The sequence below is a fragment of the Corythoichthys intestinalis genome, chromosome 3 (assembly GCF_030265065.1).
Source record: "Corythoichthys intestinalis isolate RoL2023-P3 chromosome 3, ASM3026506v1, whole genome shotgun sequence".
Classification (NCBI taxonomy): domain Eukaryota; kingdom Metazoa; phylum Chordata; class Actinopteri; order Syngnathiformes; family Syngnathidae; genus Corythoichthys; species Corythoichthys intestinalis.
The window spans coordinates 50,554,502-50,568,081 of record NC_080397.1 but is presented as its reverse complement, the minus strand read 5'-3'; the positions used below and the strand labels follow the sequence as shown (position 1 = coordinate 50,568,081).

General features: G+C 40.6%; 1 protein-coding gene across 4 annotated transcripts in view; it reads left to right on the top strand.

The window, feature by feature from the left end:
• Positions 1–13,580, top strand: part of agtpbp1 (ATP/GTP binding carboxypeptidase 1) — a 108,878-nt gene that overhangs the window by 27,891 nt on the left and 67,407 nt on the right. For all 4 annotated transcript variants that reach the window (XM_057831987.1, XM_057831985.1, XM_057831986.1 and 1 more), the window contains exons 5-9: positions 3,197–3,260; positions 3,504–3,650; positions 5,776–5,907; positions 6,009–6,102; positions 10,800–10,837. In XM_057831987.1, the coding sequence (XP_057687970.1) occupies positions 3,197–3,260; positions 3,504–3,650; positions 5,776–5,907; positions 6,009–6,102; positions 10,800–10,837 (475 nt within the window). The remainder of the gene's footprint in view (positions 1–3,196; positions 3,261–3,503; positions 3,651–5,775; positions 5,908–6,008; positions 6,103–10,799; positions 10,838–13,580) is intronic.

The following is a 13,580-nucleotide window of genomic DNA, read 5'->3' as shown; positions in this document are numbered from 1 at the left end:
TGGAGCCGATTTACATGGCATAACCAGAAAGCTACGGATTTCAAAATGATTCCCCGAAAGTCTAATTTTGAGTGGCGCCGTAATAAACCTCACGTCCGCCAGGGAGCGCCCATCGAGGTCCAAAACCATTTTGGGTCTAGCTAGCTTTATTAAAGGACATTTGAGAGCTTCTACAACACTCCGGTCTACAAAACAATCATCTGCCCCTGAATCAATCAGAGCAGTAATCCCAATATTAACCCCACCATGCGACATCTCCCCCTGTAATTGCAGTCGCGTAATATCCTGGGGTTTTATTTGTTCTTTTAACTCTCCGTGATGAGACTCACTTGATGGGATGTTGTCGTGCACGAACCTTGTCCCCCCTCGGGGAAGGCGAACCCCAGGGGGAGCAGATCCAGGTCGACGCGAGGGGATCACGTCACAGGTGGCGAGACGGTGCCCCGGCAAACCACAGTACAGACACACACCTGCTCTCATCCGTCCCCGTCGCTCCGCTGCAGAGAGACGCCCACCGCCGATTCGCATGGACTCCTCCCTCATCGAGCCCGGACTCTGCGACGGCGCCCGGACGACCGGTGACTCAACGAAGCCGTCCTCACCGATGGCAGTCGGGCAGCCCCTCGGCGACGACCACGGATATCCCCGGTGCTCCATGGCCCGTTCCCTCTCGCGTTCCTTCAGCCGACCATCCAGAGAGACGGATAAGGAAATCAGCTCCTCCAGACTTGAAGATTCGTCCCGGGAAGCCAGCTCATCTTTGATTTTAGAAGACAGCCCTCGCCGAAAAATTCCACACAGTGCTGCGTCACCAAACCCGCACTCCGCCGCCAAAATGCGGAACTGAACGGAGTAGTCAGCTGCGGACAGACTGCCCTGAAAAAAATCCAGCAGGCGGCTGGCTGCCTCCTTGCCTCTAACCGGATGATCAAAAACTGTCACGAACTCCGCCTCAAAAGTTTCAAATGAATTACGGATCGCGGGCCTTGTGTTGCTTACCGCCATGGCCCATGTAGCTGCTCTACCGGTAAGTAGACTCATAGCGTACGCTACCCGGGATCTGTCACTAGCAAACGTGTATGGCTGTTGATCGAAGACGAGGGAGCACTGGTGTAAAAATTGTCGGCATGCGCCAGGCTCGCCTTCGTAACGACAGGGGTGTGGCAGTACCGGCTCTCGAAATGACGCCGCGACCATATTACTAGTAGCACTAGTTTGTTTAGGGGATGCCATGTTTTCAATTCTTGTGGTTAAAGAACCGATCAAACGCACTAATTCGCGCAACGATTGCTCATGTTTACCGATCATGCGGTCGTGACCAGCCAGAGCATTGTAAACACCCTCCAAGTCTGTGGGATCCATGTGGTCGGACTATTCTGTTATGATACGGCAAGCCGTTAAGCATGGGTCCAACACAGAGGTGGAAGTTTGTCGTATTTATTACAAAATGAGAACTAAGGGAGCACGCCAGAAAACGCGAGACAAAATACAAAATAAAAATGGCACGAACCTAGTCGGCGAGTAAACTAAGGAGGAGGCGCAAGGGCCGGAAAAAGGCTAAACTAAATGACAGCAAAGTCCAACAAAAATACTAGCACAACAATATGATAACAAAGAATACAACCGTAAATGGCAAGTAGAACTCGAGATGCACACAGCGGTAAGCAAGCAGGTTGGCATGTAATAGTCCGACACTTGCAGATGGTGACAGGCTTCCTTAAATATCAAGCTTTCCTAATGCAGCACAGGTGTGTCGCATTACCACACCCATCTGGCTCAATCAGGTGCTGAATATAGGAAAAAAGAACAGAACTCAAACAAATATGACAGTTCTAAGATAAAGGGTTCAATCCCGGGCTTCGGCCAGTTTGCATGTTCTCGGCGTACCTGCATGGGCTTTCTCTGGGTACTCCGGTTTCCACCCACATCGCAAAAGCATGCTTAGCAGTCTGATTAAACACTCTTAAATGTCGCTAGGTATGAGAGTGTGAGTGAAGGGTTGTTTGTGTCCTTGTACCCTGTGATTGGCAGGCAACCAATTTAGGTTGTACTCCGCCTACTGCCCTAGGGTTAGGCTCCAGCACCACCGCGACGCTCGTGATTATAAATGGCTTGGAAGCAGTGTTGTTTTCGTCAACGATGACAATAACGAAAATATTTCGTCAACGTAAATTTTTTTCATGACGATGACGTCACGATAACGTGCTGAAAACGAGATGGATGCCAGTTGTCGTCTGATGACATGAGGACGAGATGAAAATTCGCCACAGTTTTCGTCATAAATTCATAATGTGTGACATTTTCTTATTGTATGTGTACCATACTTAGCACACATTTAACATTGTTTGGTCGTGTCACTCATTTGGCGAGCTGCGCCTCCTCCCCGACGCCCTCCGCCCCGTACACACGAGTAAGCTGGTGCCCATTCGAGTCTCCTTTTGTGAAACATATGTGTCAGGTGCTGCTTGGTACATTTTGCTTTCTTACCTTGGCAAGATATGCCATGTTGCTTTAGCCTTTAAAGGTCTGGACTGAGTGGTCATCACACACACTAAACTAACTTGTAGCGTTAGCATAGCGTCTGCGTTAGCATAGTGGTCACGTTGGCACTAGCATTTAGCGTGGTGAGTCTGTGTCTTGTTAAACTCTTGGAAAACATTTTAAATACAGTTCATGGCGTCCAGGTGAGTTTAATTAATTGCAAATAATGTGGTGTTTTCCTGCTGAGTGTGTATTATAATCATTAAAATGGTGATATCCTTGTAGACTCTAATGTGCTCGTCTGTCATGTTCATTCGAAATTGTTGGAAACCTTTTATTTATTTATTCATGAACTAAAACTTTTGAAGTTTATAGACGAAAACATTTTGAAAATTGTCGACTAAAACTAGACGAAATTTGAGTTTTTGTTGACTAAATTGAGACGAAGACGAAAACATTTTGAAATGACTAAAATATGACTAAGACTAATAGGTTTTTTCGTCCAAAAGACGAAGACTAAGACAAAAATTAAAATGGCTGCCAAAAACAACACTGCTTGGAAGATGTATGAGTTGAGTGTTATAGCTAACAGGCAATAATGCCTCTAAGCAAAGTCTTTTAAATTACTGAACAATCACATTTTTGACAAAAAGTTAAAAGTTTGCAGTGTTTTTTGTGGTCATATCATAATAGTTATTTTCTGTCATCTTGACAGAGCACCCGGGACATCCAGACCATCCTGAACATCCTGTGCATACTCAGTGAGCTGCTGACCCTGGGTGAGTATAGCCTGCCCATCCTTCCATCCATCCGTCTATCCATTTATTTCCCATGGAGCCTGCTGGTGGGATCAAAGGTGCTGCATTATTCATTCATAGTCATTAGTAAAGTTTACAGGCCTAAAAATGTTTTACACTGGGTTTACTTTGGTACCGTTCTATGGATTACTTCACCATAATGAGCTACTACAATTCCATTTACATATATTTTTCTTGCTTACTGTTATTTTTATACTGGTTTAGGTAAAGGGCGCAGGGTAGGGGTCTTCGTATCAAAGGGAGGAACAGCAGTGCTACTCCGCATTCTAATCAGCGCCAGCAAAGAATATCACCCCAACGAGGAGCTCATGTTGCATCTTCATTCTTTACTGGCGAAGGTGGGCCCAAAAGGTAGGACATACACTTTATAAGCGCAGTATACAGTAGTGGTTGTATTAGTATTGTGCCGCATTTGTTATTTGAAATTTTGCAAGGACAATACAGTAAACTCCGATTAACTGTGGGTAATATGCCCCTCCCCCAAGAATGGGCGGGAATCACCGATGTAGAGCAGGGCTCCAGACTAACATTTTTTACTAGTAGCACAGTTCCCCCTAACTTAAGATTTTAGGGGCGCTAGCAGAAGATTCAGGCACACAATGTAAATCGACATGGTTTTCCTCTAATTTTCACAGTTTAACCGATAAAATACTTTCATTATAAATGCATAAAAATACAAACTTATGAATTTAAATTTAATTCTCTATCACTTTTGACATCAACCAGTATACTGCTTTCATAATAAATGCATAAAAATACAAACTTATGAATCTATATTTTATTCTCGATCACCTTTGACATCAACCAGTATACTGCTTAGAAATTAGGCTGACATGGGAATGGTGTTCTATTTCTGCGCTGTCACATGGCACTATAACCAATCAGCAACGGATTTATTGATCGACAATTCACCTGCGAGGACGGTGCGTGTCGCTGCCACTGAAGTCGCATTGCGCCCCATGTCTTGGCTTTCAGCGTAACGGCGATGACTTTCGCATCACTTTGCAATCACTCATCGCCTCCTGTGTGTCAAACCTATTCCCCTTGTCGGCCTTCTTTGAAACGGTGCAGGCTGGTTTATTGGAAAGAAAGTGCTAACTTATTGTCCTTTTTGCCATTGTTCGCAAGTGCTGTCAAGTTTTCCCGCTACTCCGATTATAGCCCGCTCCACACATCGCTCACCTCCACCTTCTTTTTCTTCTGTTGTATTTTCCCTTTTCAAACCAGCTTGTTACATTATCGCCAACTAGTGGATTTAACGGTGGAGTAGTTTGTCAGCAACAACCACAAAAACAACAACAACAAAAAACCCCGCAATGTTAGTGGTCGCACATGTGCAAGTGGATTTAAAAATGCTTGTACTGGCTCTAATTTTAATTGCAAAATCCGACTATTTTGTAGCAGTCTGGAGCCCTGTCAAGACTATATACTTCTTTAAAGATTTTATATATATATATATATATATATATATATGTACACACAGTGGGGAGAACAAGTATTTGATACACTGCCAATGGGTTTTCCCATTGGCAGTGTATCAAATATATATATATTATATATATATATATATATATATATATATATAAATAATTAGGGCTGTCAAACGATTAAAATTTTTAATCAAGTTAATTACAGCTTAAAAATTAATTCATCGTAATTAATCGCAATTCAAACCATCTATAAAATATGCCATATTTTTCTGTAAGTTATTGTTGGAATGGAAAGATAAGACACAAGATGGATATATATACATTCAACATACGGTACATAAGGATTGTATTTGTTCATTATAACAATAAATCAACAAGATGGCATTAACATTATTAACATTCTGTTAAAGCGATCCATGGATAGAAAGACTTGTAGTTCTTAAAAGAAAAATGTTAGTACAAGTTATAGAAATTTTATATTAAAACCCCTCTTAATGTTTTCGTTTTAATAAAATTTGTAAAATTTTCAATCAAAAAATAAACTAGTAGCCTGCCATTGCTGATGTCAATAATTACTTACACAATGCTCATGGGTGCTGAAGCCTATAAAATCAGTCGCACCCAAGCGCCAGCAGAGGGCGGCAAAACTCCATAAAACACAACAAGTGAGCGTTTCACTGTACTGTCATTTAAATCTCTCTGAGCGGGGCATCTGCATTAATTGCGTCAAATATTTTAATGTGATTAATTTAAAAAATTAATTAACGCCCGTTAACGCGATAATTTTGACAGCCCTATAAATTTCTTTTTTAATTATACTTTGGGGAAAAAAGGTGAAAAACATGTCCTATATGTTTCTCTTTCCAACGCTAAATTTGAATAAATACATTGAACACAATAAATAAATAAATAAATAAATAAAAATTGGGGGGCGGGGGGCGCTTTTTTGTGGTTTTTCGCTTAATGGGGCAGGTTCTGGTCCCCATTAACTGCAAAAAACGAGGGATCACTGTATTTCCCAAAAAAGTGTGTCTATATGTGTTCAGACAGGAAGTTGGGTGTGAAGGCACGTCTGACTGGCGCTCTGAATATTACAATAAACCTGATCAAGAAGAACCTTCAAAATGTCAAGCTGCTCCTGCCCTGCTTGCAAGTTCTTAGGGTTTACTCAACCAACAGTAAGTTAGTGACAACTTTGCTAAATTAATTAGATATTCATTCTTCACAGAAAAAAAGATACATTGTGTTTCATTATTGTTTTTACCTTTACTATGTGAAGTGGTGAACGCCATATCTTTGGGCAAACACGGAGCGATTGAGCTGATATTCAAGATTGTTGCACCGTACAGCAAGAAGAACACTAGCCTGATCAAGTATGTACAGAAAAAACACATGATGGACATTTATGACATTGCTTTTATACAATAAGTAGTCTTTGGAGTGCTTGGCCACCATTCAAGTAAAAACTAAACAATCAGTCCTTGGCTGCTAGGCGGCCAAAAATCCGTAAGTTTCAAAATCGTGTGAAACCAAAATATAAGCGGAACAGTTAACAGTCTTACCATTTTTAGCTTCTGATAATTGGCACATACTCTAATGTTTGCCTCAAAGTGGTTGATGTGGTGCCGGATTTTGCTATGTGTTCACTGAACCACATACATGAATCAGCTATACTAAATTGAATGTGTCATTGGACACCTTGGTGATGAAGTACTTTATCCTTGTGGGAAGATAAAATAAAATACACACTTGTTTTATAAGGTAGGATATTTCTAAATTAACCGGTGATGGTTAAGTGATAGCGCTAATCCTCTGTAGTTTTGAATATGTGGTAGGCATGTGCCGGTATGATATTCTGACGGTATGATAACCTTAAGGCAAAATATCACTGTATCACGGTGCTTCAATTACAGCTCTAAAAAGTGTTACTTTGAGATATCTGGGTTTAAAAAACCAAACAAAAAATTTTTTTCCCATTGAACAGGATTTTTATTTTTCAAAACATATTAGCAAATTGGAACATAAGTATAATGTAAAGTTAAAGTGCATTAAAAAAAATAACAAAATATCCTAAAACAAAAGAAATGCAGTCCTTTAGGCGAGCCTAAACCCACAACCTCAGCTCAACAATATTACCATCAGAACAAAAACAAATGAATTATATTGCATGAAAAGCACGTGTGTATGACTTGTATCATGTTTAGGGTTATACACACACTATCTTTCTCAACACAGACGGTTGCCAGAGATAAAAAAAAAAAACACCACGGTTTACCATCGCTAGACACACTAAACACGCTGGAGTTAACTCTTGTAGCTAGTGGGAAACGTTCATCACAGTGTTTACTAACCTTTAATTTTGTGTAAATGCGAAATCATATTGGAGGTATTGCCTCCTTGGTAGCCACCCTGCTTAAACATGTTCTACATGTTGGTTGGCCCTCCTCTAAGCCACGGCCGTCTGTAACTTTTCTGTAGCCGAAGTATTCCGATATCAGCGATTTCGTTTTTCTTCGATTGGGGAAATAGTTCAGGAGTTTAACCTCCTCCAGCCACCGTGTAGCACAGCTGACTCACTGACACTGAGCAACAATGGGTGGGGGACGATTGAGCCTTACAGCAAGTGAGGGATTTCTCCATGCATTTTTGGGACATAAACATTTTTTGCGGTTTTTAAAACTTGCCGTTTTCATATCACGTTATACCTTAAAACCAGTTATCGCCACATGCTAATATGGGGTGAACATTTCTTGCTCTGTGGCTTGAAAAGAGCCATGGACTTTGCAGAAGGCTCCAAAAATAGGTGGTGGGAGATTGACTAGCTCTCGCTTAGTCTTAATTTTCCAGCTCTAACCACGGTCATCATAAGTTACTCTTTGCACAAGGCAGAATGAAAGTTATGTATTTAACTACAGTTCTATGAATCCCGAATGACTCTGCAAGAGTCTGTGCTAAATGCTCTGAAAACGCATTGAAGGCACACAACAGTAGAGGTCACTGCACAGCGCAAGGCCAACAACGAAGCGGTGACGGACAACCTCTGAGTTGTCACTCTGTGACAAGTGCTGCTGAGTTATCAGAGACGTTCACTCAAGATGAACTGTTTTGAAAAATGCATAAGGTCTCCTTTAAAAGCAGTGTTTATGCGGGTCATTAAAAAGCAATAAAAGTCATTACATGGATTTTGTCAAAATTCTGGCCTTAAAAAGCATTAAACATTCGAGGTTAAAGAAACGTTTGTTTTTTTTTTTTTTTACATAATTTATTAGAGTTGTCCGATATTATTAAATAGTAGTAATAGTAACCAATAATAGACCCTACTCACCAACGTCACAGAATGACGTGTTGCTGCCGCCATATTGTCCGTCTTTGTTTATCCGTATTCTCAATGGTTTCAATTTGTCGTGCAATTTATAGTGCAATTCATGGAAGCCCCGGTGCTTTCAGACGCTGTAAAGTCATTGGATGCGTTGCATAAAAGGCGTTATGTGGAAAAGCTTCAGTCTATCCATTCGCCAGATCCATATTTGATGCCTAAATCGATATTTTTCGACCCTCTGTCTTCGCCCTCTCTGCCTGACATCTGCTACCCTGATATCTACAACTATCTTGTCCACACAAAATCAGCCTATTCTCACGAAAGTCTGAAAAACTTTAAGAGCAGCACTCTAAGCAACATTGTCCCGTGTGACCCTTTACTTCCAATTTTCTAAAATGGCGACAATCAATTAAAAAAAAAAAAAGTTGACTGCGATGGCCGACGCTTCAAGGATAGGTGGATATTGGACTATTTCTTCAATAAAACACGCAACAACTGTGTCTGCCTCATTTGCAAAGAGACAGTCGCTGTTTTCAAAGAGTTCGTTGTGACGCGATAATATTACCGAACAAGACACGCTGACATGTACAACATTACAGGGAAGATACGCAGCAAGAAATTATAGCAACTTGAAGCTAGTTTAATTTCACAGCAGCAGTATTTCGCAAGAGCCCGAGTGTCGAAAGAGAACGCCACAAAGACGAGACTGTTGAAATTATGAATTAAAAAAAAAAATAAAGCAAATGTGACACACAGAAGGGCTTGCTAAAATTTGTTTAAATATATTGTTCTACGTAAATCAGCCAAGGTAGCCCCCCGCATTTTTACCACACCAAATCTGGCCCCCTTTGCAAAAGGTTTGGACACACCTGTTTAACTGATGAGCCGTAGACGAGGCCAGCTTCTTTCACTTGGTACCAGCTAAATATTATTCAAAATGTAATGATGGTGGAAGAAATAAGCATCTTGAATTTGAAACTGTATGTTGTCGGCGATTAGCCTCGCAATGATCGCAATTGTGGTTTTTCAGCCCAAAACCCTCTAAATATATATTAAATGCATCTTACCAGATATAAAATGACTACTACATAGTCTGTGGTAATCGTTTGGAGCCCAGTTTTCTTGTCGAATTGCAGCAGTCCATCTCGCTCTCCTCTCCGGGTCTCTCGGAATACGGTAGAACTTCAAGTCTCTCCGTCTATCTTCTCTGTTATTGCAACCAACCGCCACACACGCCTTCACCATTTTGATTATTAATGTTAACGAGCGAAAAACACGCCATAATAGGAAGAATTTACGTAGCGGTAATGCTAAAATCCGACGAGTAGACGGACAACATGGCGCGGAGGCGTGGTTGTGACGTCGTGTGAGTAGGGTCTATATCAGCCGATAAAATTCGTTTAAACTTATATCAGATAATATTGACATCTGTTTTTCATTATCGGTTTTGGGCCAATATGCATGTTGCCTTTAAAATGAATGTAGAAGCCTTTTGCCTTTGTTCAAGGGCTGGTCACAGCCTAGCACAGTAGTAATGCTTATTGACCATTAGGTGTCTCTAAACTTAGATGCTTGGGATTTGTTATGTGGGCATAACATTTGCATTCATGCTGCAAAAATTAAATAGACAATAAATGAGTGAAAAATGATAAATTATAAACTCATTACACACCTCATTCACTGTACTGAAGCTGTGTGCCTTTGTTGTTATTTTGTTGCCTGGCACGGCCAGACTGTTCTCCCTGTATTTTTCAAACACTGAGAGAATAGTCTGGGACCCAGCCCATTAACGGCCTCTCGAGCAAGTACAAAATCAATCGTCAAATCAGATTCGTTTATTTGCGTGATGTGTTCTTAACGAGCAACGTCACTCTTCTGCGTCGGAAGTCGTCTCCACAACAACACAGATGGCGAACAGGAGAGCCGAGAATATGTTCCAATCCACGGTAAAATCAGTTTTAAATTACCAAAAACACATCGACACAAATCATTGACAAGAGTCTGTCTCGCGCTAGCCATGTTGGATAAACTCTGCTCTCCTCGTACGTTTACTTCCGCGCGCAAGTCCCTCGTCCTGCCCGTCGCTGATTGGTCCACTCCGCTGTCTGTTTGCTGTGGCTTGCTCCGCCCTGGAAATTTTATCCACTTAATGGTGGCCAGACTCAATAGCTGGAACAGCGGTGAGTCTGGAGTACCAGGCTAGTTATTTTAAGCCAGAAGCACTGTGTGAGCCATATGTGATATGGCCTTATTGGCACCTTGGACTTGATTCGAAAAACTGATGATTGCCCTATTTTGATTTCAAAAATAAATATAATTGTGTAATATAGGCACATTTTCCATAACTTCAGTTGAAGTTGTTCCCTTATTTTTCACAGAATGTTTATTGGAAAACCTTGAAAGTTGTTACATTTATCATTATTAAAGTATCCAGTGGTTCAACACAATACAATTAGCCATAATACATTAAGCCCACGACCGCATGTATTGGTATCGATATCGGATTTTTGGAGTTGGACAATATCGGGATATCGGTTATCTGTTAGAAAGTCATTATCGGACAACTCTACGTACAATTTGTGTGTGTGAAACTTCCTGCACTTGGGCATGGGCATTACATTTGTCTAATTTGGCATTAAAAGTGGCATTAAAAAGCATTAAATGAGATTTGCAGATACCTGTAGAAACCCTGAAAAGTAGAAAGAGCAACCTAGTTGCATTTGTAATCGTTTTCTGTGTTTGACTTTGCAGGGTCGCTGTAGATGCACTCGTTGCTCTCCTCAAATCCAGTGAGTATTGATGAAACTCTGCTGTAATTGTAATGCTGCTGAATTGTTACAGTCTGATGTCAAGCTGTTCTGTACAGTGGGTGGGCTTTTAAATTTTCCTTGATGATTAGGAAGGATGGTCACAGCTGCTCCAAAATTGACCTAGAAATTTGCATGTAAGAATGTGAGCCTGAAAGCAATGGCGTGGATATGAAAACGGCGAAGCAAAATCAATAAAACAAATGAACACCGATGGGGAAAAAAAGGGTCGTTAAAAAGAATCAATTAAAAGGCAGATGGCAGTGGACTGAGATTAAAATGCAAATACAGATGGTGTTATTTAATAAGCGGCTACAAAATACTACGCAATTATAATACAATAACCATGCAAGGATACTTTTTTTTTAAGTGCAAACAATCCTTTTCAGACCAAATGTGACACTTTTTCTGTGGATATACACCGAATGCCATGATGTGGAAGACCCAAATTTCAATGTTTTATTCAAAATAGAACATAGATGACAGATCAAAAGTTTGAACTGAGGGAATGTATCATTTCGAGGTAAAAATATTTTGATTTAAAATTTCATTGTGTCAAAAAATCTCATAAAAGTTGAGATGGGTAGCAATAAGAGACTTGAAAAGTAAATTGCACATACAGAGAACAGCTGAAAGACCAATTACGACTTATTAGATCCATTTGCAACATGATTTTAGTCTGAAAAGAGCTTCTCATTGAAGTTTATTCTATCTGCGCGTTTTTGTGCCTTTTGAAGCAAGAGAAAAAAACGTTGCATGGACACCATTGCTTCGAATTTTTTCAAAAATTGACAAGCAGTGTTACACAATACAGTAATTTAAAACTTGTAAAGAACAGCAAATAATAACAAGAAATTCGAGAGAAAATTTAAATATGCAGAAAAACAGTGAATAAACCTGGAAAATAAAATGTAGGGTGGAAAAAGAAAAAAAAAAGTCTGCTTGGAGCGGGCGCGTATGTCTTCTGGCTGATGAGGTTGTCAAGGAAGTGCATCATTGGCTATCGCCTTGTAAAACTGCACTGCCCTCTCGGGCGTGGCATGAATAGTACATCTATTTCATGCAGAATTGCGGCATCGTTTTAATGGAGACGGAACCAAGACAGAACCATGTAAACGCATACATGAAATTCGACGTATTCTTGGAGCGTCACCATGTAAACGGCTCCATTCAGGCCCCTTTTCCACTGAGCTGGTGTTCGTGCTTGTTCCAAGCTTGTGCTTGCAGTCCAACAAAAACTGGCAATAAAACTCAACTGCTGTGTAAATCTGCTCATTGGCACCTGAATGAACTAAGGGGCCGTTTACATAGTGACAGTCGAACAAAAACAACAGAACACGACTCATTTCATATTTGCATTTACATGGTTCCGTCTGAACGATGTCGAAATTCTGCGTGAAAATGATGTACTATTCATGCCAAGCCTTAGGGGCAGTACAGTTTTACATGGCGACAGCCAATGATGCATTCCTTCACAACAAACAACATATCCGCCCACTCGGAGCTGTCAAGTTCAAATACGAATCCTTAGGTTGACTTTTATAATATTACCCAAAATAAGGAGAGAAGGCCCTCAATTTAGTTTAAAAGTTTGCAAGGAGAAGGAGTGGAAACCATACAGCTTCGACAATCGTTCTGCCTAGCCACTCCTTCGCCTCTCTTTTTATTTGGGATGTCCCTAGCAACAGACAGATGTCTAGCCCTAAAAGGGAATGGGGAAGCAAGCTGGTGACACCTCTATGAATTTGTTTGGCTATTTGTATGCATGTAGGTGGGATTAATACATGTGTGTCAGCACATTCCAGCATAGCAAAACTGTCTCTGTTATTGTCTCTGCCCTTGAGAAGGCAAAAGTCTTCAAGGCTTCTTCAAGAAAAAAATTTCTTCATTGCGAGCATAAATAAGCAAAAGCATTTTTTTCATTGCGAGCAGCAAAAAGCATTTCTTCATTGCAGGCAGGTATTGATTAGAGCAATTACACTACGGTTTAAAAGTTTGTGGTGTAGTGTATATAACAGGGTTCAGCAAATCTGGACTTTGATGCCATTTATCCTGTCGTGTTTTCCACGTCTCTCTCCCCTAACACACCTGAATCAAATGATTATGTCATCAGCAACCTCTCTAGAAGCCTGATAATGATCCTGATTATTTGATTCAGGTGTGTTGAAGGAGGGAGACATGGAAAACACGACAGGAAAAGTGGCTCGAGGTCTGGATTTAGTGAACACTGGTATATAATAAACATCTTAATAATTTTCTCATCAAATACATTTCATGAAGCAATAGCATTTGGCAAGTAATAAAATGCTACAATATGATTTCTCAAATGTCCCAGACAGTTTAGTTTCTCAATGTCTGTGGCTTGTCCTTGAAGTTGACCTGTGAAACCTAGGCCGGTTTAAACTGGTCAGAATGACAAGGCAGTTTTAACAAGAACTAAAAATGTTTATAGTTATCAATCACTAAAATGTCTCTTTACTGTAATCAATCATGGAACATACTATTATAGCTAGCAATACTTCATTATGAGCCTTCATTAAGGGTGTAACGGTACATGTATTTGTATTGAACCGTTTCGGTACGTGGTCCTCGGCTCAGAACGGAGGCGTACCGAACGAGTTGCTGACGTAATGAAACCCTTACTTTTCGAGGCTGTGAGTCGATCGGATTACAGTTTCTTTGTGTAGATTATATTTACTCCATCTTCTCTACTATAATGAGGACC